General features: G+C 46.6%; 7 protein-coding genes and 5 non-coding genes across 13 annotated transcripts in view; 10 read left to right on the top strand and 2 right to left on the bottom strand.

Moving 5' to 3' along the window:
* The window catches only part of LOC6550139 (partitioning defective 3 homolog), a 35,862-nt gene extending 33,429 nt beyond the window's left edge, over positions 1-2,433 (bottom strand). For both annotated transcript variants that reach the window (XM_026982413.1, XM_001977500.3), the window contains exon 1: positions 1,179-2,433. In XM_026982413.1, coding sequence (XP_026838214.1) covers positions 1,179-1,298 — 120 coding nt within the window. In that variant the 5' untranslated portion in view covers positions 1,299-2,433. The remainder of the gene's footprint in view (positions 1-1,178) is intronic.
* Positions 2,434-2,785: 352 nt separating this feature from the next.
* Positions 2,786-7,531, top strand: LOC6550138 (protein xmas-2). The gene is made up of 3 exons (XM_001977499.3): positions 2,786-3,048; positions 3,104-4,643; positions 4,720-7,531. The coding sequence occupies exons 1-3, from the start codon at positions 2,846-2,848 to the stop codon at positions 7,258-7,260; spliced, it is 4,284 nt and encodes a 1,427-aa protein (XP_001977535.2). The 5' UTR covers positions 2,786-2,845; the 3' UTR covers positions 7,261-7,531.
* Positions 7,532-7,638: 107 nt separating this feature from the next.
* LOC6550096 (protein xmas-1) lies at positions 7,639-10,593 on the top strand. Its single transcript, XM_001977498.3, has 3 exons — positions 7,639-7,792; positions 7,872-8,896; positions 9,044-10,593. Exons 1-3 carry the CDS (start codon positions 7,744-7,746, stop codon positions 10,241-10,243), a joined length of 2,274 nt encoding a protein of 757 aa, XP_001977534.1. The 5' UTR covers positions 7,639-7,743; the 3' UTR covers positions 10,244-10,593.
* An 855-nt stretch (positions 10,594-11,448) lies between these two features.
* LOC6550095 (coiled-coil-helix-coiled-coil-helix domain-containing protein 2) lies at positions 11,449-13,037 on the bottom strand. Its single transcript, XM_001977497.3, has 2 exons — positions 12,815-13,037; positions 11,449-12,190 (listed from the first exon to the last, which is right to left on the bottom strand). The coding sequence occupies exons 1-2, from the start codon at positions 12,859-12,861 to the stop codon at positions 11,728-11,730; spliced, it is 510 nt and encodes a 169-aa protein (XP_001977533.1). The 5' UTR covers positions 12,862-13,037; the 3' UTR covers positions 11,449-11,727.
* A 682-nt stretch (positions 13,038-13,719) lies between these two features.
* On the top strand, positions 13,720-17,880 carry LOC6550082 (40S ribosomal protein S5a). Its single transcript, XM_001977496.3, has 5 exons — positions 13,720-13,822; positions 14,880-15,282; positions 16,583-16,699; positions 16,997-17,095; positions 17,691-17,880. Exons 2-5 carry the CDS (start codon positions 14,881-14,883, stop codon positions 17,757-17,759), a joined length of 687 nt encoding a protein of 228 aa, XP_001977532.1. The 5' UTR covers positions 13,720-13,822; position 14,880; the 3' UTR covers positions 17,760-17,880.
* LOC6550090 lies at positions 16,003-16,156 on the top strand. Its single transcript, XR_046783.2, has one exon. It is a non-coding gene; the product is annotated as a small nucleolar RNA psi18S-1854 (small nucleolar RNA).
* Positions 16,349-16,503, top strand: LOC6550088. The gene has a single exon (XR_046781.2). It is a non-coding gene; the product is annotated as a small nucleolar RNA psi18S-1854 (small nucleolar RNA).
* On the top strand, positions 16,739-16,883 carry LOC6550087. The gene has a single exon (XR_046780.2). It is a non-coding gene; the product is annotated as a small nucleolar RNA psi28S-2876 (small nucleolar RNA).
* Positions 17,290-17,430, top strand: LOC6550084. Its single transcript, XR_046777.2, has one exon. It is a non-coding gene; the product is annotated as a small nucleolar RNA psi28S-1192 (small nucleolar RNA).
* LOC6550083 lies at positions 17,472-17,609 on the top strand. Its single transcript, XR_046776.2, has one exon. It is a non-coding gene; the product is annotated as a small nucleolar RNA psi28S-1192 (small nucleolar RNA).
* Positions 17,881-18,493: 613 nt separating the features above from the next.
* Positions 18,494-20,398, top strand: LOC26526786. Its single transcript, XM_015155994.2, has 5 exons — positions 18,494-18,703; positions 18,822-19,262; positions 19,847-19,914; positions 20,069-20,224; positions 20,274-20,398. The coding sequence occupies exons 1-5, from the start codon at positions 18,642-18,644 to the stop codon at positions 20,384-20,386; spliced, it is 840 nt and encodes a 279-aa protein (XP_015011480.1). The 5' UTR covers positions 18,494-18,641; the 3' UTR covers positions 20,387-20,398.
* Positions 20,353-24,970, top strand: LOC6550081 (histone-lysine N-methyltransferase 2D). Its single transcript, XM_026982570.1, has 5 exons — positions 20,353-20,537; positions 20,600-22,277; positions 22,343-23,718; positions 23,775-24,007; positions 24,153-24,970. The coding sequence occupies exons 1-5, from the start codon at positions 20,365-20,367 to the stop codon at positions 24,470-24,472; spliced, it is 3,780 nt and encodes a 1,259-aa protein (XP_026838371.1). The 5' UTR covers positions 20,353-20,364; the 3' UTR covers positions 24,473-24,970.
* The last annotated feature ends 71 nt before the right edge of the window (positions 24,971-25,041 follow it).

Here is a 25,041-nt window from a genome sequence, read left to right as displayed (position 1 = left end):
TCTTTTATTCAGTCTGACACTCACTTTTTCGGTTTTTAGTTTGTTTTTATGGCTTCGTCAGGGGCTTATCATTATTCAAATATTTTACCTAGGCCCTGTTTCTTTTTGGCCCGATCTTTGCCATATACTACATGTGTGTATTTCTTTACCCCAGATAAGCGCCGCTGAAGAACCTTTTCTTGTTCGGTTTAATTCTAGTTTTTTGGGTTCTTTTTTTGTTTAATTACATCACACTCAAGTGCAGCGTTTCCGCTCTTGAGAAAATTGTTTACGGAACTGCGGGAGAAATGACGGAGGGTATTTTTTGGGAATCACTTGAGAAAAGCAGTCAAAAGATACAATTACCGGTCGCGGCATGACTTACAAAGATAGCAATTGATAGAAATCTGATAAAAAATCTGTTCAAATATGTTTAATAAACTAAACTCTTTAGACTTAACCAGTTAAAAGTGCATGCTGACAAACAAAATTACAAAATTGTATAATTACAAGATAATAGCCAACAAAATATACTTTTATAATAACATTCATTAGCGACATTTTCTTTTTAATTATCTTTCTGACCCAGATAATAACTTTAAATCAACATTTTAACTGGCTGTCACAGAGAAGAAATAAGTTAACGTTAAAATAAATAAAAAACGTAGTATTTTAACACAATCATGACAAAATAAATGCCATAAAGAATCTGTTTTGGCAGCACTTTTTGTGAGGTGGGTTGGTAACCAACATATGTATGTACATAAAAATATATAATTTTATTTATTTGTATTCTTTATCACATAATAAATATAAATATATTTTTTGGCTATAGTCATATATATTGAGAATTGCGGAATACTTTGCTTTATCTATTAGTATGCATACTTTCGAAAGAAAAGTTTTTGCCGAACTGGGAGAGATAATGGTTATCTATATCTATATTATTAATTTAATACACTATTCGTATTGCATTTAGTATGACCTAAATAATATTGGCCCCTGCAATTTGGAATGTACGTATGAAGTATGTGATATCGTATTTCTTATAAGTAAAGCATTTGTTGGATTCCTAACACTGTTAGCTGAAATATTATTATATGTTATATATAATACCTTTCCTAACCCCAGATTGTTACACACAAAAATAAGTATCGGTGGGTAATACATATGGCACCATATCAGATATATCCGCTTACCTTGCCGGCTGCCTTGATGTAGCGTCGCGTGGCCTCCTTGACGAGATCGCGGACGAGGAGTTCGCCGGAACCGCAGGGAACCAGAATGCGAACGTCGCCGAAGCAGACGGTGACCTTCATTTCGTACTTTTCGTGTTAACAATAACTATTATCGTCCTCGAGCTGCGATAATGTGTGTGTACTTTTGATTGCTGCAATGCACTTTCTATTTTGCACGCACATATATGCACTTGATTAAATTGGGCGATCGTTTCTTTAATTTATTTTTCTCCTCTCGAATTTTTCGGATTTTTTCCTATTACTATTTTGTATGCAGCTACTTTTTTTAACGCTATGCTCGTCTGCCTGCAGCAGCTTGTTGTTGTTGTTCTTGGTGGTGGTGGTGGTGGTGGTGTTGTTGTTGTTGCGACCGCATCATCATCATCGTCGTCGCTTTCCAGCTATCGCCTTCCTTTTTGCTCCTTTCCCGTGCACAGTGCGCTTGTTGTTGCACTGTAGTTGTTGGTTGTTAGGCAGCTGCAACAAGAATCGGTCTAGGGCGGCATGGGTGCAAGCGAGATGGCTGCGTGCCTGGAAAAAGGATCGGGATCGCTTTCCAGTATGTACTTGTAGTCTCTCTCGCGCGCTCTGTCGCTCTCTTTCGCGCTCTCTGGAAACTGGAACTCTCTTTTGCTATTTACTTAGCATATTTCACCGTATCGCATTGTTGTTATTGTTTGTTTGTTTGTGTTGGTGTGATTCATACACGCGCGCATTAAAAAAAACGAGTTACAACAACGCCAACCATAATAACCAGAACAACAAACAACGGGCCAAGATCATTTATTTACTTCTTTTTTTAACGTTCTTCGCTCTCGCTCTCAAACTTGGCATTTGTTTTGGTCAAATTATTATATATTATGCACTGTTTATTGCATGGTTTTAAATTTACGGTTCGATCATCGTTTTTTTTTATGTTACTCTCTTTCAACGTTGCTTTTGTCGTGTTTTTCGTTTTCGGTTATCTCCTTTTTCGCCCGTTGGCGTCGCTTCTCGCTTGTTTTTCACTTTCAACTATTTATTTCGATTGCAAATGGAATAGTTTCGTTGACCGCCACTCTTATTAACGAACTATTTGAACTCAAAAAAAAATGCAAAAAAATCCACGAGCAGCGCTTTGATTACTGCGCTTCGAATTCGAATTCGCCCTGGCGAGCAACAACAAATGACAAAAATTCTGGGGATGGAACGGAAGTCGATACTATCGGGGCAGCAACTTGGCGTCTGCGGTATTTGCCGATAGTTTTCTGGGCGGTCACACTGCGGCTCCCGGCTTTTTTTTTAACCAGGGCTGGAACGTAAATGCCCTGACTTATTTATTTGAATTTAATTTTGTTTTGTTTTATATAAGTTAGCTTAGCCTATTGAGTCATTGAGTCTAGGTAAACCAATCACCTTCAATTACTAAAATACACAGTTGGAAATATATCAGAGCATATTATAACTCACAAGAAGTTGCTCGATTGCATTCTAATTTTCGAATTGTCTAACGAAACAAAAATATTTTCCAATATTATTGACATTTTTTGTAAGGCATGCATGTGTTCTTCTCGAGCTTGAAAACTTAACATTTTTTATCCATAAATGATACTTTTGTGCACTTCCCGCGAATATTTTCTTTTCGCGCCATGCTCGACACCAGCGAGTACACAACTATCGATATGCGCGGCATACTCGCATCTGCGGAGTTGTTGAGCGGCAATGGTCACAACAACACACACATTCGCGCTCTCTTAAGAAGGAAAAAAAAGAAAAAGAAAATTAGAAATCTAAAATATATTCGATCGATGGCAGAACCCCGTCCCGGCGCCTACAACTACAAGACATTATTGTGAGTATAGTTGAACCAACGGCACTTGACCTCCAGACACAAACCACATTCCCAGATGCACGAACATCCCGGAGCTTTTCCTGGACAAATATGTGGCGCGCTCGCACTTCGGCCGCTTTGGGACCCTCGTGAACTTCGTCCTGCGTCCGCGGCGGATGACCTGCACCGTGAGCTATGCCAGCGAGGAGCAGGCGGAGCGGGCGCTCCTCGAGGGCGACAGCTTCCAGGGCCATCAGTTTGATATATCCTATGCTGAGAACGAGACGGCGCCGGCACAGAAAACGGAGGAGTGGGTGGATCCCGATGTGCAGGCGGAGTTGAGTGCACTGCAATCGGGCTGGCGTAATGAGTATGCCTCGGGCAAGCCCCTAAAGCCATCACTGAGTGGAGCTCCAATGCTGCCTTCCCTACCAGCTGCGGCTGCAACAGCGGCGGTTAGCGTTAAGAATCCTCCCGCCACCAGGGATCGTACGCCTGCCCAGCTCAGGGATCTGGAGAACGTGATGCGCAGACCCGCCCACACAAGCGAGGAGAAGTTCCGCGTGCTGGATGCCCGTGATAAGCTGCTCCGCATGAACCGAACGCAACAGAAGCCGGTGGCCGGTGCCACCCAGGGTCACTGCCCCGACATGTGTCCAGAGAAGGAGCGCGTGCTGAGAGAGTTCCAGCGCCAGGTAGCCGTCTATGAACTGCAGCCGGGCTCCGATGAGCTGATCTGCCACGAAAGAGCGCTGAAACAGTACTCACGCAGCAGTGCCGACCAGGAGACGCCACTGCCGCATGAACTGCGCAATGAGACGGCCCTGCACATGACCATGAGCTATCTTATGCATGAGATTATGGACATTAGCGAGCGCCAGGAACCGCAAAGCTATCTGGGTGATTGGTTTCACTTCGTCTGGGATCGCACGAGGTCCATCCGAAAGGAGATCACCCAGCAGGAGCTGTGCTCGCTGGGCGCCGTCAAGCTGGTGGAGCAGTGCGCCCGGTTTCACATCCATTGCGCCGCACGTCTGGTTGCCGCCGATCCCAGCGTCTTTGACAGCAAGATCAACGCAGAGAATCTAACCAAATGCCTGCAGACCCTGAAGTACATGTACCACGACCTGCGGTTAAAGGGCGTCCAGTGTCCCAGAGAGGCGGAATTCCGAGGCTACATAGTATTGCTGAATCTTGCCGACGCCAACTTTCTCTGGGACATCGGCCAGCTGCCCGCTGAACTGCAGAATTGCCCCGAAGTGCGTCAGGCCATTCAGTTCTACTTGGCCCTGCACGACACGAACTTTGTGCGGTTCTTTCAGCTGCTGATGGACGAGGACACCAGCTACCTAAGTGCCTGCATCCTAGTCACATACTTCACGCGACTGCGCGTGCTGGGATTGCATCGCTTGATCCAGGCGTACAGGGCTCCGCGGAAGGATGAGGTGTCTTCGCTGCCTCTCAGCTACATCGCCGACCTGCTGAGCTTTGCCAGCGAACAGGAAGCAGTCGATTTTGTCCAACACTATGGCCTGGAGCTAAACGAGACGGGCAGAGTTGTGCTGAGCAGAATGCACACGGTGGAGACGGAGTACAAGCTGCCGCGACAGTATGAGGTAAGTGGAATGTTTATTTTCTTATTTTTTGCACACCAACCGTGTTGTTAATGTGGTTTTCTGTATCCACTTTCAGCTGGTGGAAATGAAACGCGTGCAGAGCGTGGGCGAAGTTGTTAGTGGGGAACCTTTGCCACCACGAGCCCTCTACCTCAACCACCGGCCGCACAATAGCTTCAACGAGCATGGAATGCTTAAGAGCATTGCATGGACGGCCAAGGATCAGCTGCCTGGCATGCAGCAAGAGGATGTGCAGCCACAAATACCTTCGCATCCACCAGCAGCGTCAAAACAGAGCGACAATTTCTTTAAGGTGCCGATGCAACCCGACGGAACGGCAACAGGGTTTGGAGCTCCTGCCACGGCTGCTGTTGCGCCAGCCTCCACCATCGAAGCATTCAGTTTTGTCCTACCCAAATCACGTGCCCAGGAGCTCCAGGAGCAGGCTGTGGCTGAGCAGCAGCGCCGGGCACAAGAAGAGGCCAAGCATCAGGCACTCCAAATAGCCATTGCCGCTGCAAAGAAGCGAGAAGCTGAGCTCATGGCCATTCACGAGGCCAAAGTAGCCGAAGCCGAGCGAATACGTCAGCAGAAGCTGAGGGAACGCCAGGAGCAGCAGCGTCGTCAGCAGGAGGAGTTGGAGGCGCAACGCCAGCAGGAGCAGGAGAAACTTCAGCTGGAAAAAGAGCGGCAACTAAAACTGGAAGAGCTGCGTCTTTTGCAGCAGCAGGAAAGAGAGGCCCGCAAGAAGACCAAAACTTTGGAGTGCTACCAGGACACATTCCAGGACATCCTCGCAGAGGTTTGCAGCCGAGAGTTTAAGTTGCATGACCAGGCTTGCTGTTCCTACGAATCCGTGCTGGACTCGCTAACACGTGGTCTCGTCGAGCAGCAGATGCAGCAATCCCTCTACGAACTGGGCATCATGCGGGTGTACATAAAGCGATGGAGAAACTATCGGCGAGTGCAGCAGCAGAAGGACACGCTATTTAACCAACTGCCTTTGAGCTTTAGGGCCGATGATACCGATCGATTGGTCAACGAACGCACCGTGGAGGATTCACTGCGTCTGATCAGACGCTATAGACTTGGCGAGCCCTGCGATTATGGCAAACTTCTGGCTGGCCTGGAGGAGCAGAGTTGGCTGAAGCTGGATCTGTGGCGCGTTTTGGACAAGTGTCTACCGCTGGCGCAACCAGGAGCTCGGCGCTTCTACAAGCTATTGCTAAGCCTGTCCGGCGGGCAAGAGGGTATCCAGTTGAACTACGATTTGGATAAGGGACTACTGCAGCAGCCACAGTCGCCGGATGCCCGTTTGGCGGAAGGAGGATACATCAGAGGATTCTCTCAGGGCATTGGCTTGAGTGTGCTGAAGATCCGAGACAATCACCACGACTGGAAAGCCACCGACCTGGCCCAAGCCAATGGTATTATTTGCCTGATTGGGCTGGAGGACTTCCGCTCTCTAAAGCAGCGCTTGAGACCATTGCTCCAAGCAAGCCGTTGTCTTGACGTGGCTGTAATTGTGCAGCATCCAGCAAATACAGCCTTTGTGGACCTCGATATTCCTCTCCAGGATCTGTGTCTGCGCTCATTTAACGTCTTCCGTGTGAGGCACTCTGGAAACACCAGCCAGCGCTTGATGCATGCATTGGAGGCGGCTGTAAAGTATTTGGCCAAAGCCACAGAAAGGAAACCTTTTGAACACCTTCAACAAGTGGAGACCCGCGAGTTCGTGCTCGGCAACCTGGGTTCGGAACTCTTTCGCCGCCTAAAACACGCCGCGGAGCAGGATGCGGCCATCAGAAGGGGCATTCGGTTGAATCCACAGTTTTGTGCGGACCTTTTTAACGAGGCAGTGCAGCGCCTGCAATTGGTGGCCGGCGAGGATTTGAGCGACTGCCCCCAGTTTCCCGACGAGCTGCGTGTCTTTGTGCAGCCACTGCCCATCGAATCATCAGTGCCCACCAAACGCTTGGAGCACTTTGAGCCCGGTTGGCACCTGCCCGAGCGACGCCAGCGCATTGTCCAGCTTCTGGAGCGCTGTAAGCTGCCCAAGATGTCGGAACTGCCGGGGACTTCATCCCTGGCCGAGGCCCAGTGCCAGTGGGTATTGGACTATGCGCAGCTAAGTCAGCAGGAAGACTGCGTGGAACAGATCGCCCTTCAGGCCATTCAAATTCTGCAGTCCAACGCGGATGGCTACTTGAACTTTGTGGAATACCTCGCTGGCGAGCGAATGCTATACATACTGGGGCAGGAGAGGAATCTGCCGCTAGGAGTTGTGTACAAAACGAAAACGCTGAAGAGCCGCTTCCTGGGCGCATGGTTCTATGAGTTCCGCGAGCCTCAGACTTACGAGGCCGCTGCCGCCGAGGAGGATGCCCAGGAGCAGGAGGAGCAGGAGCAGCAGCCGTCACAAGCGGAGGAGCAACAACTGGACTTCAACGAGATTATGAGCAAGGCGGAGGCTGTGCTGAACAGGTGCCGCCAGCGTCAGGAAGATCGCCATACCCTGCGCGACCTCAACAGGTCACATAAGACGAGGAAGGGCAAGGTGGCCCCCAAGCAAAAACATGACGCGGAAAATAAGCCCAAGCGCAAGCGGCCCAACTAAAAGTAGTCACTTCATTAGCCATTAGTTATATACATGTATGTTAATTGTAGATATTTTATATGTGGTCGAGCGCAATATTGCCATTGTAAAAATAGACAAAGCTAAATTTTAAAACGCATTCATTCTAAGCTCAAAATCAAGTAATCTTAAGTGCAACGCTGTGGCGAACGCCAAAAAGAGCGAGAAGTTAGAAAGTAAGAACGTATACTGCTAGCCCTAATTTATAATGTAATTTTGAGAGTTTTATAATACATATGTTTTTGATCCCCGATCCGGTTGCCTTCTGTGTGTGTAGTATCCATAGTACTGAGTGGGCCCTGAACTCCAAAATGACAGGCCTTGTCACCCAAAGGCCAGTCAACTAAACAGCTCCGAGGCGATAGCATCCATTTATCCAAAATATTTGTGTTTCCGTTTTTTTTTTATTTTGTTTTAAGGTTTTTTTTTTACACTCAAAACCACACAAAAGGATTTGCCCGGAACATGAAGAGCATAGTGGCTCAGACGGAATGCCAACTGCGGCCTCTTAAGGGTGAGTGAGTGCAGCTGGACAGGATGTGGCCAGTTCGCAACCCAGTAAAGAGAAACTAATGATGCCGCATCGTTTTAAGTGTGCGGCTTGGTTTCGGCGCTTAAGGCTGCCCGAGGTGATCACCTGGGAAACAGCAGTGCGGTGTGCAAGCTGGTGGCGCAGATGGTGGCCGGTCAGGCGAAGTTCCAGTGGACGCCGCACCTGACGTCGCTGATCGATCGACCGAACACGGGCACCCGTCACCTGTGGCGGCCATATGTGAGCTACGGCACCCGCTACGCCCGCAAACTATCCGGCCAGATGGAGCGACGTGGATTGAGCGTCAGCTTCCTAAGTCGCTGCCTGGCGAAGAAGGGTCAGAATTCGAGCTCGAGCTGCACCCTGCCGGTGAAGACGCGATATGCGCCCAAAACGCTGCAGGGGCGAGAGTGGCCCATTTGGCGGCAGTCCTCGATGCGACCGCTGCTCCTGCCCTCGTCCAATCTGTGGACCGGTGTGCTCAGCAAGCGTTTCTATGTCCCACGCCTGCGGCCCGTCGAGGAGGAGGAGGAGGTGGAGCGCCTGGCCGTCCCCCAGCTGAGGATAACCAAAGAGCAGAGCGAGGAAGAGGAGCAACAGCTCCAGCGACGAAGAGATGGCAGTCGTCTTCGCAGTGAGTGCTCCGAGTTTTATCTGCCGGAGGGGCGGGAGCAGGACTTCAACGAGCGGGAAAGGGCGGAAGAGGGGGAGGGGGAGAATAAGCGACATCGACAGCCCTACGTTCCCAGCGAACTGATGACCCCCGAACTGGCCACCAAGTGGCAAACCACCAACGACACCGACAGGGAGCGCCGGCTGCTGGATCTCGAGCAGCAGATGAAGACACAGCCATCCGTACGGATGACGACACACACCTGGATCAGCGGGCATCATAGAAGACAGCGCAGCCGTCGTTCCAGCGCCCAGAGGAGTCGCATCGTTTCCGAGCTCGAGGGCTGGCGGAGATCGTCAAATCATCAGCCAGTGCCCGTCTTCCAGGGCGAACCAGCCGAGCAGGAGCACCTGCGTCACGCCAGCAGCAAGAGCAGCGCCAGGAGCATGACGGACGACCAGGAGAGTTGCCAGGTACCAGTTCATACACTTCGCAAAAAATAGGTATATTCGCAATAGGTATTTCCAATCGAGAGATTTCAGTGTAGGCCATCTCGCAATCGGACTCCGATTCCAGGAAGGTATAGCAACGATTTCTAAAGTAATCCCATATCCATCCAGATGGTGTGGGAGCAAAAGAAGAGATCCCCGTGGCAGCGCACCGAGGTGACCATCAGCAAGTCGGGACGAATGCCCAGCATCCGGGCGGCCAAGTCGGCGGTAATGATGGCACAGGAGGCGCGAAACAAGCACCATAGGCGGATCACCCAGGAGCTGGTCTACAGACCCAGGGAGACAGCGGAAGCAGACGAAGCCGAGGGGACAGAGGATCAGGATACCCATCACCGCCCCACCGGTGGGGGCCAGAAGATGTCCAAGAGAGCTCCAGAGCGGGCATTGCTCCAACAGCATCTGGCCGATCTGCTGGTTGTGCCTGAGCCAGAGGACTCATTTCGGATTGGCTACCAGCCCAATGCGCCCACCCGACAGCTCCTCGAGCAGGGCAAATGCTATGTGTCGCTGCGCCGGGAGCAGTTCATCCATCTGCAGCCCGTGAGGCCCAATTCCCTCATCCATGCGGTCGATCTGGAGGTGAGGGAGTCGCCCCGAGTCACCGGTCAGCCGGTGACCACGCTGCATCGTAGGGACGGCGCTAAGCGACCCCGTCCCGTGGAGGTGGTGGTCAAGCCATCGCTACTCACTGTGATCCGTCAGAATGCCGTCACTTGGGACCACAATGGACGGAAAGTGGCCGCCAAAAGGTGCGATTTGGTGGGTGTGCGTCCCAAGGAGCAGCCCCACCAGCGGCGCCTGCTGAGGATTGCCTCATCCCTGGAGGCCATTGTCAAGGCCCAAACGAAGCCCACATCCGAACCGAAGTCCCAATCATCGGTCAGCGACTACCACAGAATGGCGAGCCAGAAGCTGCCGCATGTGACCAGCAAGCTGGACATTAGCAAGGCGGCAGATCCCTTCAAGGATCTCGACGAGCCGCGCATCAAGGAGAAGGAGGTGGCCGCCAGCTGGAAGCAGGCGCATGTGGCCGGAAACCATAAGTACGAGGCCTCCACTTTCTACAGACGGCGATCATATCCCGGCAAGAAGAGCAACACCAAGGACATGACGGCTGGTTACTTCCTGGCCAAGCGCAGCTCCTCCACGACGGTGATCGCACAACCGGTATCCTCCAAGAAGGTCAAGCCACCCAAGCCGCCGGTGGTCAGTCCAAAGGTCCAGGTGCCCAGCGTGCTGCACAAGCAAAGGTCCCACGACAGACTTGGCCCGGAGGCCACAAGGCCCGAAGATGGGCTCTGGAGATAGGGACCCCCATTCATCATCCGTTGTTGCCCACAAGCGAACCCGGACAAACCAAAGGCAAATCCACATTCGAAGCGGAATTCCAAATTGAGCAGTGAACACTACAAATATACACGTTATATACATATATACACACACACACACACACCTGGTGGATCGATGCTCCTCCCCGGAGACTTTTTCAAATCGGAAAACTCCAATCAAAACTATACTATCGCCAAAATCGCAATTCAAAAACGATCAGAATCGAAAATTCCAAAAATCTGAGGGTACAGCTGCTTCGAAAACTATCACTTTCACCCATTTGGCATATTGATAGTTATTTATAGCTCTTTGTTTTTTTTATATATATATAGACAGTTTTTTCGATTATAGGAGACAGCCGTTTCAATGCCGTTTAAATTGAGACATTAGTGTTGCTAAAAAAAATTTGTAGTTGTTACATACATACGTATTGCCCATTACAAAAAAAAGAAACATGTTAATCCCATAACTTAATACGCTGCAAAATTGTGGACGGTGGTGACACTATGTAAGAAATTCTTGAATAAAAACGGAAACAATGGAATGTCTCGAAAGCAGGGAGTTCAAAATATCTGGTTCGGTGGGAAATTGGGAAACATTTTAGATAATGCCCATATCTCTTCAAAATTACATACCTTCTTGCCATATTGCATAGGATCAAAAGAATATGACTAATCGCTTGATAACCCGTGAATACGTCTATAGCCACGTTTAATATATAGCATAGCCCTTAATTTATAACGAAACAGCGAGTAGGTAAACATGTTTATCATATTTGCCATTTGTTTACCAGCTAATTTCAACAACACAGAAACAAATTGCAATCGAAACACTAGAAAAGCAGAAATGAAAGACACGTGATGATGAAAGCGCAAAAAGGGTACATACTTAGAAAATATATAAGGAAATGAATCGATTTTGCTATTTATAGAACTGCAATGTCACCAAAATTATTTTTGGCAACCGCATGCAAGCCACATTTCACAATAGAATGCAAATTTCACATTTTCCAGAAGGGTGAAAAGGGAAAATTTCACGTGGCTTTCAAATTGGTTTTTTGATAGGAGCTTTGAGAAGCTTCTAGAAAGCTACATGCTAATTTAAACATGCTTAAACTAACTAATAAAATAACTGTGGGTGTACACTTATAAATATATATTTTTAACAATGAAAACTCTTGGAACTTTCGTTTTGTTTTGGCCCACATTGACAGCCCGTGGGGTTTGGTTAGCTTGATGTTTTGTTTTTTTTGGAAAGGGCTTTGAGCTGCCAACGGGATTTTCTATTTAACATTTCAATTTGCACTACAATTAAACAATGCCTTGCTTTCAGATGCTTGCAATTAAACAATTAAGAACTAAACGAAGGGGTAGGACAGAATTCATCCGGAGGTGTTCATCCGGGCTGTGTTCATCCGGGATTTGACCAGGTGCTATTCTGCCGGAGCTGGTGGTATTCCCCGTCTACTGGAGATGGTGGCTCTGCTTGCACTGCCGCAGCGCCTCGTTGAATCCCTCGCAGAGGGTCAGGTCCGCCTGACCCTGGGCGCACTGGATGAACTGTTTGAGCTCCCAGGCGCAGGCTCCCTGCGGCTCATTGGGCTGCTGCTGGGCGTAGTAGGGCTGCTGGGGGGCAGGAGCGGCTGCAGCCGGAGCGGGAGCAGCTGCCTCCTTGTCGCCAGAGCCGCTGAACAGCGAGGTCAGTCCATGACCGACGGTGTGTCCAATGGCTGAGCCCACGGCCACGCCTCCAGCGGTGGCGGCCATCTGCTGGAACATCGATGGCTGCTGCGGTGCCGGCATGCCGACGGCACTGGGAGGAGCACTCATGGGCGCAGGCACGGGGGCAGCGGCAGCCGGGGCTGGGGCACGTGCCTGGACAGGTGCCGGAGCTGGGGCCGGGGCACGGGCCTGCACAGGTGCGGTGCTGTTGGGCGAACAGAAAGATTCAGTTGTTATTGTGGACTTTGCTCTGGCGTAGTGTATTGATTACTTCGTGACGAAATTGGAGGGTCTTTGTGATGGGAATATTGAACTATACAAATGGAACTGATTACCTTGAACTTTAAAGGGCATTTCATTATATTATTTTACTTCAATGTTAAGCTAATAGTATAAAACAAAATCTTATAATAAAAAGTATCATTTACTTTTTTAACGCAAAGTTAGAACGTGGAGACTTTGATATTTAAGTAAATAAATGGCATGAGATATATATATATATTTAAAATGATAGATTTAGCCAATTTTTTATAAGTCTGGTGTTTTGAGCACTTCCGTAATTGAAAAAGTAGCCAGTTTTAGCGGGGACACCCGCTAAGAGGACAGCACCACTGAAACATCCCATGTTATTGGGACTCCTCTTATTTTTTAAGGTTACGTAACCTTAACCCACTTCGGGGACCGGAAAAAAAGCGGCGGCAGTCGAAATGCTGTCCATAAGATAAAGCCAGATCATCCGATTGATGGGTCGGTGATTACGAAATGAGTTTCCTGCCGGCGCTTTCTCCATTTTCCACCGAATTTCCTTTACTTTCGGCGACTTTCTTACCGACGAGTGGAGGGCGGAGGGCTGGCTGAACGTCCACGGCGAACCATATTGTTTGTTTTATTTGTTTTTTATCGACTCGGTTTCACGAAAGAATTTTACTTTCAACAGTTGTTGCTGTTTTGATGACGAGCTAGTAACTGAAATTCTGAAATAATCCCAATTGGACGAGAAACTTCGGCCTGCTGGCAGTGTGACCGGAGAAAATACCGGAAAATACTAGGGCAGAGAGGTAAACAATCGGATACTAAATGTATCAGCCCTGGTTAAAACAGATTTTCTGAAATGGAAAGGTTCGATATTAAAAATTAAATACATATTTCGTTATTACGATCTGAATAAGACAAAAACTGTTTTACCTTTTAAAAATTGAATATTTAAAATGTTTTTTTTTTCATATTCTATATACTATATATTCTATACCAATATAATACATTTTTGTACTAACAAATTTAATAAAAAAAACAAACTTTATATTATAGATTTATATGACCAAGCAATACTCAAGTACAATACTTCAACTATAAAACGATATTTTAAGCGGCTTATTTCAGCAGTCACAGAAATAATTGCATTTTAAAAATATTTCCAAATTTCTTTAAATTACTTAATTGAATTTTTGTTTGGCACGCGAATGGCAACTATCGGTCGCCGTTGTGACTGGCAAATCCGCCAAATGCCGCATATCGATAGAAAGACTAGCCATTGCTGGCATAAAATCCACAGCTTGCCCTAAACCATTATATATATTTTAATGTAGTACAAATAAATGTTAAGCTCAGAAGGTAAATACGATTAATAAAAGTAATAAGTCGAGGGACTAGCCTCAATCATCGCCGACTATCTCCGTTCGATAGTTCACTAATTGCGCAGCCCTGGCAGCCGAAATGCAACCATGCGCGTGTCGGCGGAAATGTGACTCTCTGGCGTTGCCGCACACTGCCGTAACATGTTCTTTTTCAGGCGTTTGCCTTTGCGCTGACATCGTATCTCGATTTCTTCTGTGACAAAGTAAGGGATTTTCGACGTTTAATTGTGTGGATTGCGGCCAGAGATTGGCCAAAAGACGGCTAATGCTGGTACCAAGTGTGGATACTGAGGGTTTTGTGAATTTACTGTGGCGAACTGCGGAATATTGCAATTTCCTGCGAAATGAGGTTAAAAACGGTCGGCTTTTTGTTTGTGTGTGTGCGCGCGAGTGCAACTGTGTGTGTGCGTCACACGTGTTTGTTTCCCCCTTTTTTTTTTGTATATTTTTTTTTTTTTTGCTTGCAGCGCAAGAATATGTTAAGAATAATATATATCCATGTATATTGAGCCAATTAACCAAAAGGATAACGTTCCAGAAAGTATAAACCCTGATAAACTAGCAAGTCAACAACAACGCGCGTGTGCATGTGTGCTGTGGATATGCGTATGTGTGTGCATATAGCGCGCATTTACAGTTTAAAAAACGTGTTAACGCAGAAAAATTACCTAAATCTTTACCTAAAAGTTATTCTGACCCTTTTTGTATATATAAAAGTGATATAACTTTCGTCTACCAGATAAATTGGAGATTTTTTAAGTTTAGAGGTTTTTAAGAACTAAAAACGAATGTAAAGACCTTAAAAATGAGTCGTATACCTTGAAAATCAGTTTATTATATACATGTTTTGTGTTGTGTATTCGTAAACGACATTTTCTAAAATAAATCTAGTTGAAGATATACCAATATTGTAATTTATATACAAAAATTTGTAAATTTTCATTATTTTACTTATATTGATCGATTTCAATCAATTCCCTTTTGTGACGACGGACGTATCCATAAACAAATACTGAAAAACACGTTTCTGTAAAAGTTTTAGGGCGATTTTCAAGCAATACTTAATAGAAAATAACAGAAGTTAGTTTATTATAATCAATGGTATTCACCATAAAACACATCATTAACCATCAATATTATTTGACTGACAATAAATGAAAATAATAGTAATTGATCGCAAAGCCCTCAAGAGTATCCCACAGTAAAATAGCGTTTGCCAAACACGTGACTCACATATTTTCCTTCGAAAAACCATTGCAGCATGGCCGAAGTTGCTGAAAACGTGGTGGAGACCTTCGAGGAGCCAGCGGCACCTATGGAAGCCGAGGTGGCCGAGACGATCCTGGAGACGAATGTGGTGTCCACCACTGAGCTGCCGGAGATCAAGCTGTTCGGCCGCTGGTCCTGCGACGATGTGACCGTCAACGACATCTCTCTGCAGGATTACATCTCGGTGAAGGAGAAGTTCGCCCGCTATCTTCCCCACTCCGCCGGACGCTATGCCGCCAAGCGTTTCCGCAAGGCCCAGTGCCCCATTGTGGAGCGTTTGACCTGCTCCCTGATGATGAAGGGTCGCAACAACGGCAAGAAGCTGATGGCCTGCCGCATCGTCAAGCACTCGTTCGAGATCATCCATCTGCTCACCGGGGAGAACCCTCTGCAGGTATACACATACGCATCCCGTCCAAATGTTCTGTTCCCACTCCCAATGGGCGTCCCATGCTAAACTGTGGCCAGAGAACTTTGCCACTCGGTCATGGGTAGAATGGGCACGCAGAGTAATCCCAAGGTTTTAATATCCTAGTGCCTGAAGATAACAAAGCCTCTTCTCGTTCTCCTGGAACTTAAAACCACACGACAAAACCACTATAAAGCATTGCGGTACTTTCGAGTCCTCCTCAATGCTGGCTACGTTCTATATACTTTCCGAAGCATAACTCGCGAATGGACTAATAGTGAACCAAAGTTTTAATTGTCCTAGGGCTAGTTAGAAAACAACTTCTGGTTCTCCTGGAACTTAAAGCTACACTAGTAATAAAGAGTAGTCCTCCTCAATGCCAGTTTATAGTATTTCTCAGCCAAACTGAGCATAACCATAAATGGACTCATAGTAAAAGGTATTAACTATCCTTGTGCTTGAAGATAAAACCACTTCCCGCTCTCCTGGAACTTAATTCAACATTTACGACTATAGAATATTAGTGGATCTATCGTAATGAGTCAACCTCAATGCTAGTTGAAGGAAACTCCATCCCAGCTAAGGCATATATTAAATAGACTCAGAGGAAACTGTGTTAATTATCCTAGTGCTTGAAGATTAAACCACTTCCCGCTCTCCTGGAATTTAAGACTACATTAGAAAGAAAGGATTCATTACAGAGATTCAGTATCCGTCCAAAACTAAAACTGCAGCGTTGATCCCTACAGCGTTGTGGTATTCAATTGGACCACAGGAAACCCCATGGTTAGCTATTCCTCTTAAGGGCATCGGCTTAAAAATGCAACCTTAATAAAGCATAAATCAACAATAACCCATTCTTAGAAACCGCTTTTAAGTCCTCCTCAATGCCAGACGGTTTATAAATACCCTGTCGTGCTGAGCATTACCAAAAATGGACTAATATTAAGTGAAATTTTTTTAACTATCCTTGTGCCTGAAGATATAAACCACTTCCTGCTCTCCTGGAAATTAAAACAACACTATAGATACACATTACTCACCAAGAGGATCAATATCCGTCCAAAACTAAAACTGCAGCGTTGATCTCTACAGCGTTGTGGTATTCAATTGGACTACAACAAACCCCATGATTAGCTATTCCTCTTAAGGGCATGGGCTCAAAAATGCAACCTTAATAAAGCAATAAATCAACAACACCAGCAAAAGTTTCACATTGCTACTTTTAGTGGCTCAAATTGATAGGTTACTCATTTCGAATTTTTCCTTTGTCACTTTTTTGCAGATCCTGGTCAGCGCCATCATCAACTCGGGACCCCGTGAGGACTCCACCCGTATTGGACGTGCCGGTACCGTCCGTCGCCAGGCCGTCGATGTGTCGCCCCTGCGTCGCGTCAACCAGGTGGGTTTTCGTTACAGGATTTGCCAGATGCATGTGCTCACGGTGGCCGGTAGCAATGGCTTGTGGTTCGTTTGGAGACTGCTTGCTTATAACACTTGGCCAGAACGAAAATCTATCTAATATCCGTAGCGTCATAATGTGTAGTATAGCCGACATTTGGCGTATGAAACGAAGAGACATTATCAATTGCATAACAAACAGGGGGCTCCACCAACGATAGGAGCCTCAAATAGTTATGCTGCTATCTGATTGTGTTCATATAGTTATTTACTTAATTTTTTCCGTCTACTTCTCTAGGCTATCTGGCTTCTGTGCACCGGAGCTCGTGAGGCTGCCTTCAGGAACATCAAGACCATCGCCGAGTGCCTGGCTGATGAGCTGATCAACGCTGCTAAGGTGGGTGAATTAGGGCATTGGAGAGCTTAAAGTGGGACTTTACTCTACTCTACTCTACTCTAATGCTTGGCATTGTACCACCAAAATGCCTCGCTTGTAGACCAGATCGAGAACCACGTTCGGCACTCGGATTAACACGAGAATTGGTCTTCGAAATAGTTATTTTTTTTCTTCTAGTGACAGCTGGTCATTTCAACTAGTCCAATCTAATTCTGCATCATGGTATATTTATGTAGTCTCGCTTTTGGACCAGAGCAAACTCCCAATCTTCTATTATCCTTGTGCTAGTGACCACTTAACTGTCCTATGCACACGAGAAACGTAAAAGAACACTTACATATGAATTGATATTATGAAAATAAATCGACTAGGGAACCGGGGGTCCAATCTAATTCTGCATAATGGTTTATTTATGTAGTCTCGCTTTTGGACCAGAACAATCACCATCCTTTATTATCCTTGTGCTTGTAATATCATTTAGTTCAATGCACACGAGAAACGTAAAAGAACACTCGAATAAATAAATTAGCAACTTATACATCTTGAAAAACATTGGTCGCCAGTACTAATAACTTATTTTGAAATGTATTTCCAGGGATCTTCCAACTCGTACGCCATCAAGAAGAAGGATGAGTTGGAGCGTGTCGCCAAGTCCAACCGTTAAGGAGACATCATCACCAGCAAAAACAAACTTCTGTCTGTTTTTTTTTATACAAATAACGTGTGTACACTGAGAAATGATACACTAAATCTAAAATAAACAACAAGATGAAAAATTCAATGTAGACCATTCTTTTTTTTTATAGTTTTTAGTTTATAATAAACTTGGTTGTCAGAGAAGAACTGATATTTAAGTTATTTTGTGTTGGGCTGATGGTTTAGAAGGAATGTGTTTTCATATACATGACAAGAAATTGATTTCCTAGTTTCTTGGTTTCTTATAGCTATTCCACTGTAGATTAATAAAATTAAATCTTGCTGCAAATCAAAGTAAATGAAACATAATAAATTAAAATAATCGGAAACCCCATTTTGAAGTGCTTTCAAAAACTAAAAAGTTATTTGCCGATATTCAGTATATAATAGTATTGATACGAGTTTTTTCTAATTGTTTGACTCAACTTTTATTAATTTCATTATTTAAAGCTTTTAGAGCGTATTAAATTTACAGATAGTTGCAATGATTTGTCGATCTGGAAACACCTTTTCTAAAATAAAAGTAAGCGAGTAAGTGTTTACTATAATTCGATTAATTAAAATCCTTAAATTAAAAGGGGCACATATTTTTACCTTTGAAATAAAAACATGTTCATATATTTATATTCTTGTAATATCTTTTTCATGTGATATCGCAGTAATATCGAAGTGTCATGATACCCGATAGAATCACTTGGTTATCGATGAGCAACAGGGCCCGATAGGTTACAATTAACGCCACGTGATATCGATTTCAATTTGTTTTATTCAATCATTTCGTTTTAAAATTCTTTGGTAGTAGGTCGGAGTGAGTCAAGTTCTCGTTACCACATTTCTGGATTGGTGTAAGATGTTCACAGTGGTTGCAGGTGCAGAATCAGCAGTTACAAACGAGACTCCATTGAAAAGCCAGTAAGTGTATGGCAATCCTGGCCAATAAGCAGGACGCCTTTCTATTTGCAGACCCTTAAAAACATTATAAACGTGCAATACTCTAAACGCCACACGATATACTCAATATACAATGCAGATTCCACGTGCAGAAATTGGTGGAGAACTTTTGCCGGCAGACGCAGCTGCTCAAGCTGGTCCAGGGCTCCTCTGGCCGCTTTGTTGCGAACTATAGGAGCTCCCGGCGGCCAGAGGACCTGCTGGCGCCCATCCAGTTGCGCCTGGACTTTGATTACCGCCAACTACTCGAGATCTCACCGCAACTCCTGCAGCTCATTGTCGAGGAACCGCTGCAGTTCCAGGAAGCCGTCCGGTACTCGATTTACGGCCTGGTCCGCTCACATCTCAAAGACGCCGGCCTGAAGCCCATCGATATCAACCAGCTGCACGCCCATTGGCGCTTGGTGGGACTGCCCTTTACGCCGGGTCTGCAGTTCGAACCCCGGGAGCAGTTGATCCCGCTGGGCTTGTGCCAGGTTCACGGCATCCTAGCCGCGTTCACGCCGCCGGAAACACTGGTGTCAGTTCTGCTGTTTGTACATGTCCTGGCCAAGAATCGGCTTCTTTCCCTACTTCGCTTTGGTGTGCACGTTTTCTAGATATTTCTGCATTTGTCTTTTTTCATCATTTCTCCTAACCACGTGGTTCCAATTGGAAGTCCTATGTTAACATTTGTTTTTTTTTCACTTTTGTTTGGATATGCCTAATTAATTATAGTTATAGTTGTTACCTTACTTACGCTCAAAGGTGTTAACCGAACGCATTGTTTTCTCAACTGTTTCACACTAAAATGGTTTTCGGTTTTAAAAAGATGGTGTAAATACTATTGTATTATAGAGACCAATCTACCAAAGTAGCATTGTTCGTAACACTTTCCTATAAGTTATGATTGTGGTTAACTTTCAAGTAGCATGGTTCGTATTATCCTTATTTTTATTTAAGTTGGTTTGTGGTATTTATTATTTGTCTATTTCGTGTATTGTTATACCTTTAGCTATATTTATTTCGATGCATATAACTCATAAGGCATACAGCTCCTCCGCTAGGTTGCGCCAAGCTTTGATAATACGTATAATTTATTCTGATCCTGATATTCCATTGTAGCCTGCAATCAATCTGGTACTGCGGCAGTGGCTGTATGCGAAATGCCATACAGACCAGCTCAACAGATGGTAGGTCCCCTAGGCTAGGAATACTTTAAGGAAAATCCGTGCACTTTACCCAAATTGTCGCTGTACCATATCTAACCACCTGTCAAATGGCATTACTTGTTCACGGAATCCTGTGCGCGACCCATTGCTGATCCAGTTCATTGATATCTTTCAGCACCCTTTTGTTCGGGCTGCTCGCGGCCCATGAGTGAATATCAAAAGTTGCGCATCTCAGAAACCTACAGGATCTTGGCCATCCTACCTATTTTCACAATTCAGACACCTCGTATCACCAATTGCCTTCATCGCCCCAAATTAGTCCGCCTAAGAGGTAAGTGAAACTAATATGGATGTCACTATCACTAAATTGCATTTCTTAGCCCACGCTCACGACTGCGAATTAAAACTGGGTGCTAGCTACTTAATCACTGGATACTTTGCAAGCTCGGCCACCACATATCAACTGGAAGCATGCCATCTAGGAAGCGTCTAGATAATAAGGTCCGTCGTCGTCGCAATCCCGTCCAGCTCAATGATTTCTTGCGCGGCGATGACGAGCCAGTTCAAATCATAACACCACTATCAAATGAATCCCACGCGCAGGTCTCCACTTCTACTCAAAATGCCAACACAAGCTCCATAGGGTAGAATATTATAAATATACTAACATAAATAGCAACTATTCTAATGTATACCCTTTACCCAGCACCATCCCATCGAATGGCCTGGTCGAAAGCGATGTGACTCCTGTTATGAGTCCCACACCGCAGCCCGGCACTTGCCACACAAATGTTAACGCCTGGCCTTCGCCAGGAGAAATCAGTCAGCCCGATGGTACCTATAATGTGAGTATCGAGGAGTATCCGGATTTGGGCAAGCGTTCAAAGAGAGCCAAGCAACCAGCGCCGAAGATGCCAAATTTAGAGAACGGCTCCCCTGGTTTGCGCCTTCGCAATCGTCGTAGTCGCATAATAGATCCGCCTGTGCTGGCCAACTTTTTGCCGGATTCCGGGCTCCCGACGAAGAGCAACAGCAAGCAGCAATCTGTGGCCAATTGGCTATCGTTAGTACGTCCTAGCGACAGCCAAAAGACTGTCAACGACCAGGCAAGTGGCTCTTTGAACAAGATAACTCTGTTGAGACGGGATTCAGTACAACAGCCAAAGCAAAAAAGTCCGGACGAGAAGTATATCCAACAGCAGCAGCAGAATACTCCAGCTAAAGCCCAACAGCAGACAAGTGCGGCTAATGCTGCCAAGGATCAGCAGAACACAACTGATAACTCTCCAAAGCCGCAGCAGAAGAGTTCTGACCATTCCTTACAACAGCAGATGGATTCTGTCAATTCTTCACAACAGCCGATGGGTTCTGTCAATTCTTCACAACAGCAGATGAGTTCTGTCCATACTTCACAACAGCAGAAAAGAAGCCCCGTAAGGGCTCTCTCACAGGAGCAGAATAAATCTTCTGGCGATCATAATCAACAACATCAGGAGAAGAATCCTGGAAGTTCTTACCAACAGAACCAGAAGACAGGATCTCCTGGCAAACAGCAACAGCAGCAACAGAAGGGCTCTGCCAATACTGGGAGGAGCCAGAAGAAGCGGAAGTCTCCTAGCATTCAACAGTCCTGGCAAAACCAAATGGGTCCAGCAAGTTCTTCTCAGCAGGAGCAGCTCAAATCTTCTGGCACAGTCATAAAGCAGCAGCAGCAGCCAAAGAGTCTTGAGAAAACATTAGAGCAGCAGCAGAAAAGTCCGAGAAATTCTGGTCAGCAGGAGCAACTTCAGATGAGCCCTATCAATCAAAGTCAGCCGCAGTCAAAGAGACCTCACATGCCCATTCACTCGCACACTAGGAGCCCTGAGAAGAAAGCTCCAATGACAAACACTTCCTCGGTACCAATCGGCGAACTCAACGATGAGCGCAGCCAGCAGCCCACTCAATGTTCGTGTCCCAGCAATGTCAACAATGAGGACGAGGACGTGGTGCCGCCGACGCCAAACCGCGAAAGTGGGAGCCTGTCGAAAAGATTCCCACGTCGCAACCACAAACAGCGGATGGTGCGCAGTCTGCAAGCAGTCAGCCGAGAGTTCACGCAGTCTTCGCCGGAGGGATCACCTAAGGGAACGCCGGAGGGATCACTTAAGGGATCGCCGAAGGGTTCGCTGAAGGGATCGCCGGAGGGATCGCCGGAGCAAGAGGTGGTGCCGTGCCAACAGCAGAAGCAATCGCACCAGGTTAAGAGCTTACCAGAAAACCAACCGATCAGCCGCATGCAGCAGTTGGCTATGCGCAGCGCATTGAACTCAAATGCTCAGGAGTTCCGCCCAAGTCGTCAGGCCGGAGGATCCAATCAACGTGCCCAAGTATCCAGATTAAGCGTAAGTTATTGCACCATCAGGTTAAAACTAATTTTGAAAACTTTCTCTCTATTTGGCAACTACAGCGAAGACGTCGTCGCCAGCGTTATATGCGCTCCTTGCATGTGCAATCATTGCTCCCGTCACGCGAGCTAGGACCAAGCCAATCACTGCGACCCGTGTGCCACGTGCCCGGCTGCTGTTACTACAGTGCCCCACCACCAGCAGTCGAATACACTTCTGAGATAGCTGAACCGCCATCGCCACCACCACTACCAGTCACCATACCAGTCCAAGCCATGATACCGCCGCCAACGATCAAGGTGAATACCGTCGGCAACCCGCCGCCCATGGTCTTCTATAATCCGCTGTCGGGGAATATTTGGAGCAACCCATCGCCATATATCCCCATTGAAATCCAAAACAACATGGCCAGCCAGTCGGTTTTTCGGCTTGCCAGCCTCCCGTGCACTGGTGTGGGCACCCCCACTATGGATTCCTTTACCAGTTGGCCACCCCCCAACCAGCACCTCAGCCACAGCCCCCTCCCATCCAGTATTTCCTGGCCCAGCCAGTTGTCGAATACCCTCAGTTCGCCCCCCCCGCTGGAGGCTCAGCAGCAGGAACAATTGTCGCGGTCCATCCACCAGGACGAGGACCTATTGTACAGCAGGCCCCTGTTGGATATGGATCAAGAGGAAACCCAGCCGGAGAAGCAGGACCAGGACTGGCAGTGGGAGTCAGACCTGCAGACCTCCAGGTTCCAGTCCCAGCCGCAGGTCATCGCCGACGTACACGGCGAGCCAAACGCCGCCGTCGCTAGGGACGTGGGACCATCGGTCGAGCCTCACAAGATATTCCGAGCACCATCACAGCACGGCCAGGACTATCCCAAGCCGGATCTAAACTGCGTGCCGTCCAGCATCAAGAAGCTACATCACCTAATTTCGTCAAAGTACTCCGACTATTCCTTTGTTTACGCCATGAGTGCTCAGCTCAGTCAGGACTGTGTGCCCATGGATTGTTATGTGTACCTGAAGATGGTACTGCTGGCCAGTATCGTTTCAATCGAATCCGACGAGGTGCGGGCTCCGATTTCGCTATGCATCATCGCCACCGACAGCCTGATGGCCAACCGTCTGATGAGCAAAGTTGGCCAACTGGCTCCACGTTTCCTGGGACCCCACGACTACGGATTGCAACCCACTTTCAGTGCTCTGCCCACCCGCTTCAGTTGGGTCGTGGCCAGTCCTTTACTATTGGCCCAACAGGGTGTTTACTATGCCGGCGATTGGACTCGTCTGCCCAAGGATCAGGGGTGCCAACTGGAAAAGTGCATCGAAAATGGAGCGGTCCCAGTGCCGCAATTGCACATCGATCAGCCCTTGGAGGCAGCCGTTTGGACCCACTGGCAGCCAGACAACTCCAGCAATCAGACACTGTCCCTCGCCAAATTGTGCCCGTAAGTTGGACAAAACTTTACAGCATGCTTGTATATTAACATAACCTATTTTGCAGAATCTTCGGCCTGCCCATTTACATGGGTGCTCAGGTCAGCAAGAGTCTCTGGAACTTAATAATTCAGCAGCATAGCGCTGAGGGACAAAATGCGGGAAACGATGGCTTGAACATTCCCGAGGACGACATGCGCATGCTTATCCATCTGTTGCACCAGCGCAAGACCACCTTTACCGATGGCGCCCAGCATATGCTGCAAAAGTATTATGTGATCTCCAGGAAAGAGCGGCCGAGTATGTCCATTGGGCAACATGACTAAATATTTATTTGTTATTATTATATATGTTTATTACTCATTACCTATCCATCCAAAAATGTTACTCCTCTGTGCTCTTCTAATTGATGGCAACTTACGTTTCCCATCTTGCTCTCTTTCAGCCGTCTTTTCCAGCAAGACGTATGTAGTGCTGAAACAATTTTCAGAGTGCTTTGCCAAACTGGCGCTGCGTCTGGAGGTCCTTGAGTCGGACGTTTGTGTGGCCATCTTCCACTGCGAGCATTTCGTGCAGAGCATTTTCGGGGCCAAGGAACACCTAGCGCCGCCGGCGGTGGTCACTTTCAATGTGATCTCGCGCATCGATCCGTACATGAACGAGTTCGCACGCTGGCTGCTTCAGTACTTGGATAGCTATGAGGACGAGGAGTTGGGGATGCATGCGGCCAAGAGGCGACGCACCGATAGCTGGGACATGCCCTAAACGTTTGGCGTAGATTCCGAGACCAACTTGCCTTTGATTCAGTATATCTGTAGATATGATTCGTAGATCTCACACTGGACCAGTTTTCAATACCTTTTGTAGTTTTATACAGATAGATTTACTTGTGTTTGTAAACAAAATTGGCACTGAAGCCATACAATACTATCTCTAATCTATTCACTATAACAAACAACACCTGAAGCGTTCAAAGGCAAACACTATATTTGTAAACATTTGTTCCCCCCCCCACACACACACGTTACCATATAACTTGATTCATTCGGTATATGTTTTGTGTATATCGTATGCTGATCGCGGATAGTTCCAAAAGTTCTATTCGCGAAAATCAAGAGCCATTGTTTCAATAATCTTGTACCGGATCGTTGGTAATCGTTAATCAACGTTCTTTATGGTATTTTTCGGGAAACTAAATATATTCAAAATTGTTTTTGGTACAAGTATTCAAATTAAATGTGTGGCCATGAATATGTATAAACATATTTTTATTTTTTGTGATACTACAATAACTCTACAGAATATGCTCAAACCTGAAAATAACTGTGAATAAT

Source organism: Drosophila erecta, unplaced genomic scaffold, assembly GCF_003286155.1.
Source record: "Drosophila erecta strain 14021-0224.00,06,07 unplaced genomic scaffold, DereRS2 tig00000126-arrow-pilon, whole genome shotgun sequence".
NCBI classification, from domain to species: Eukaryota; Metazoa; Arthropoda; class Insecta; order Diptera; family Drosophilidae; genus Drosophila; species Drosophila erecta.
Note: the sequence above shows the minus strand (reverse complement) of the source record. Positions and strands in the feature narration are given on the sequence as shown.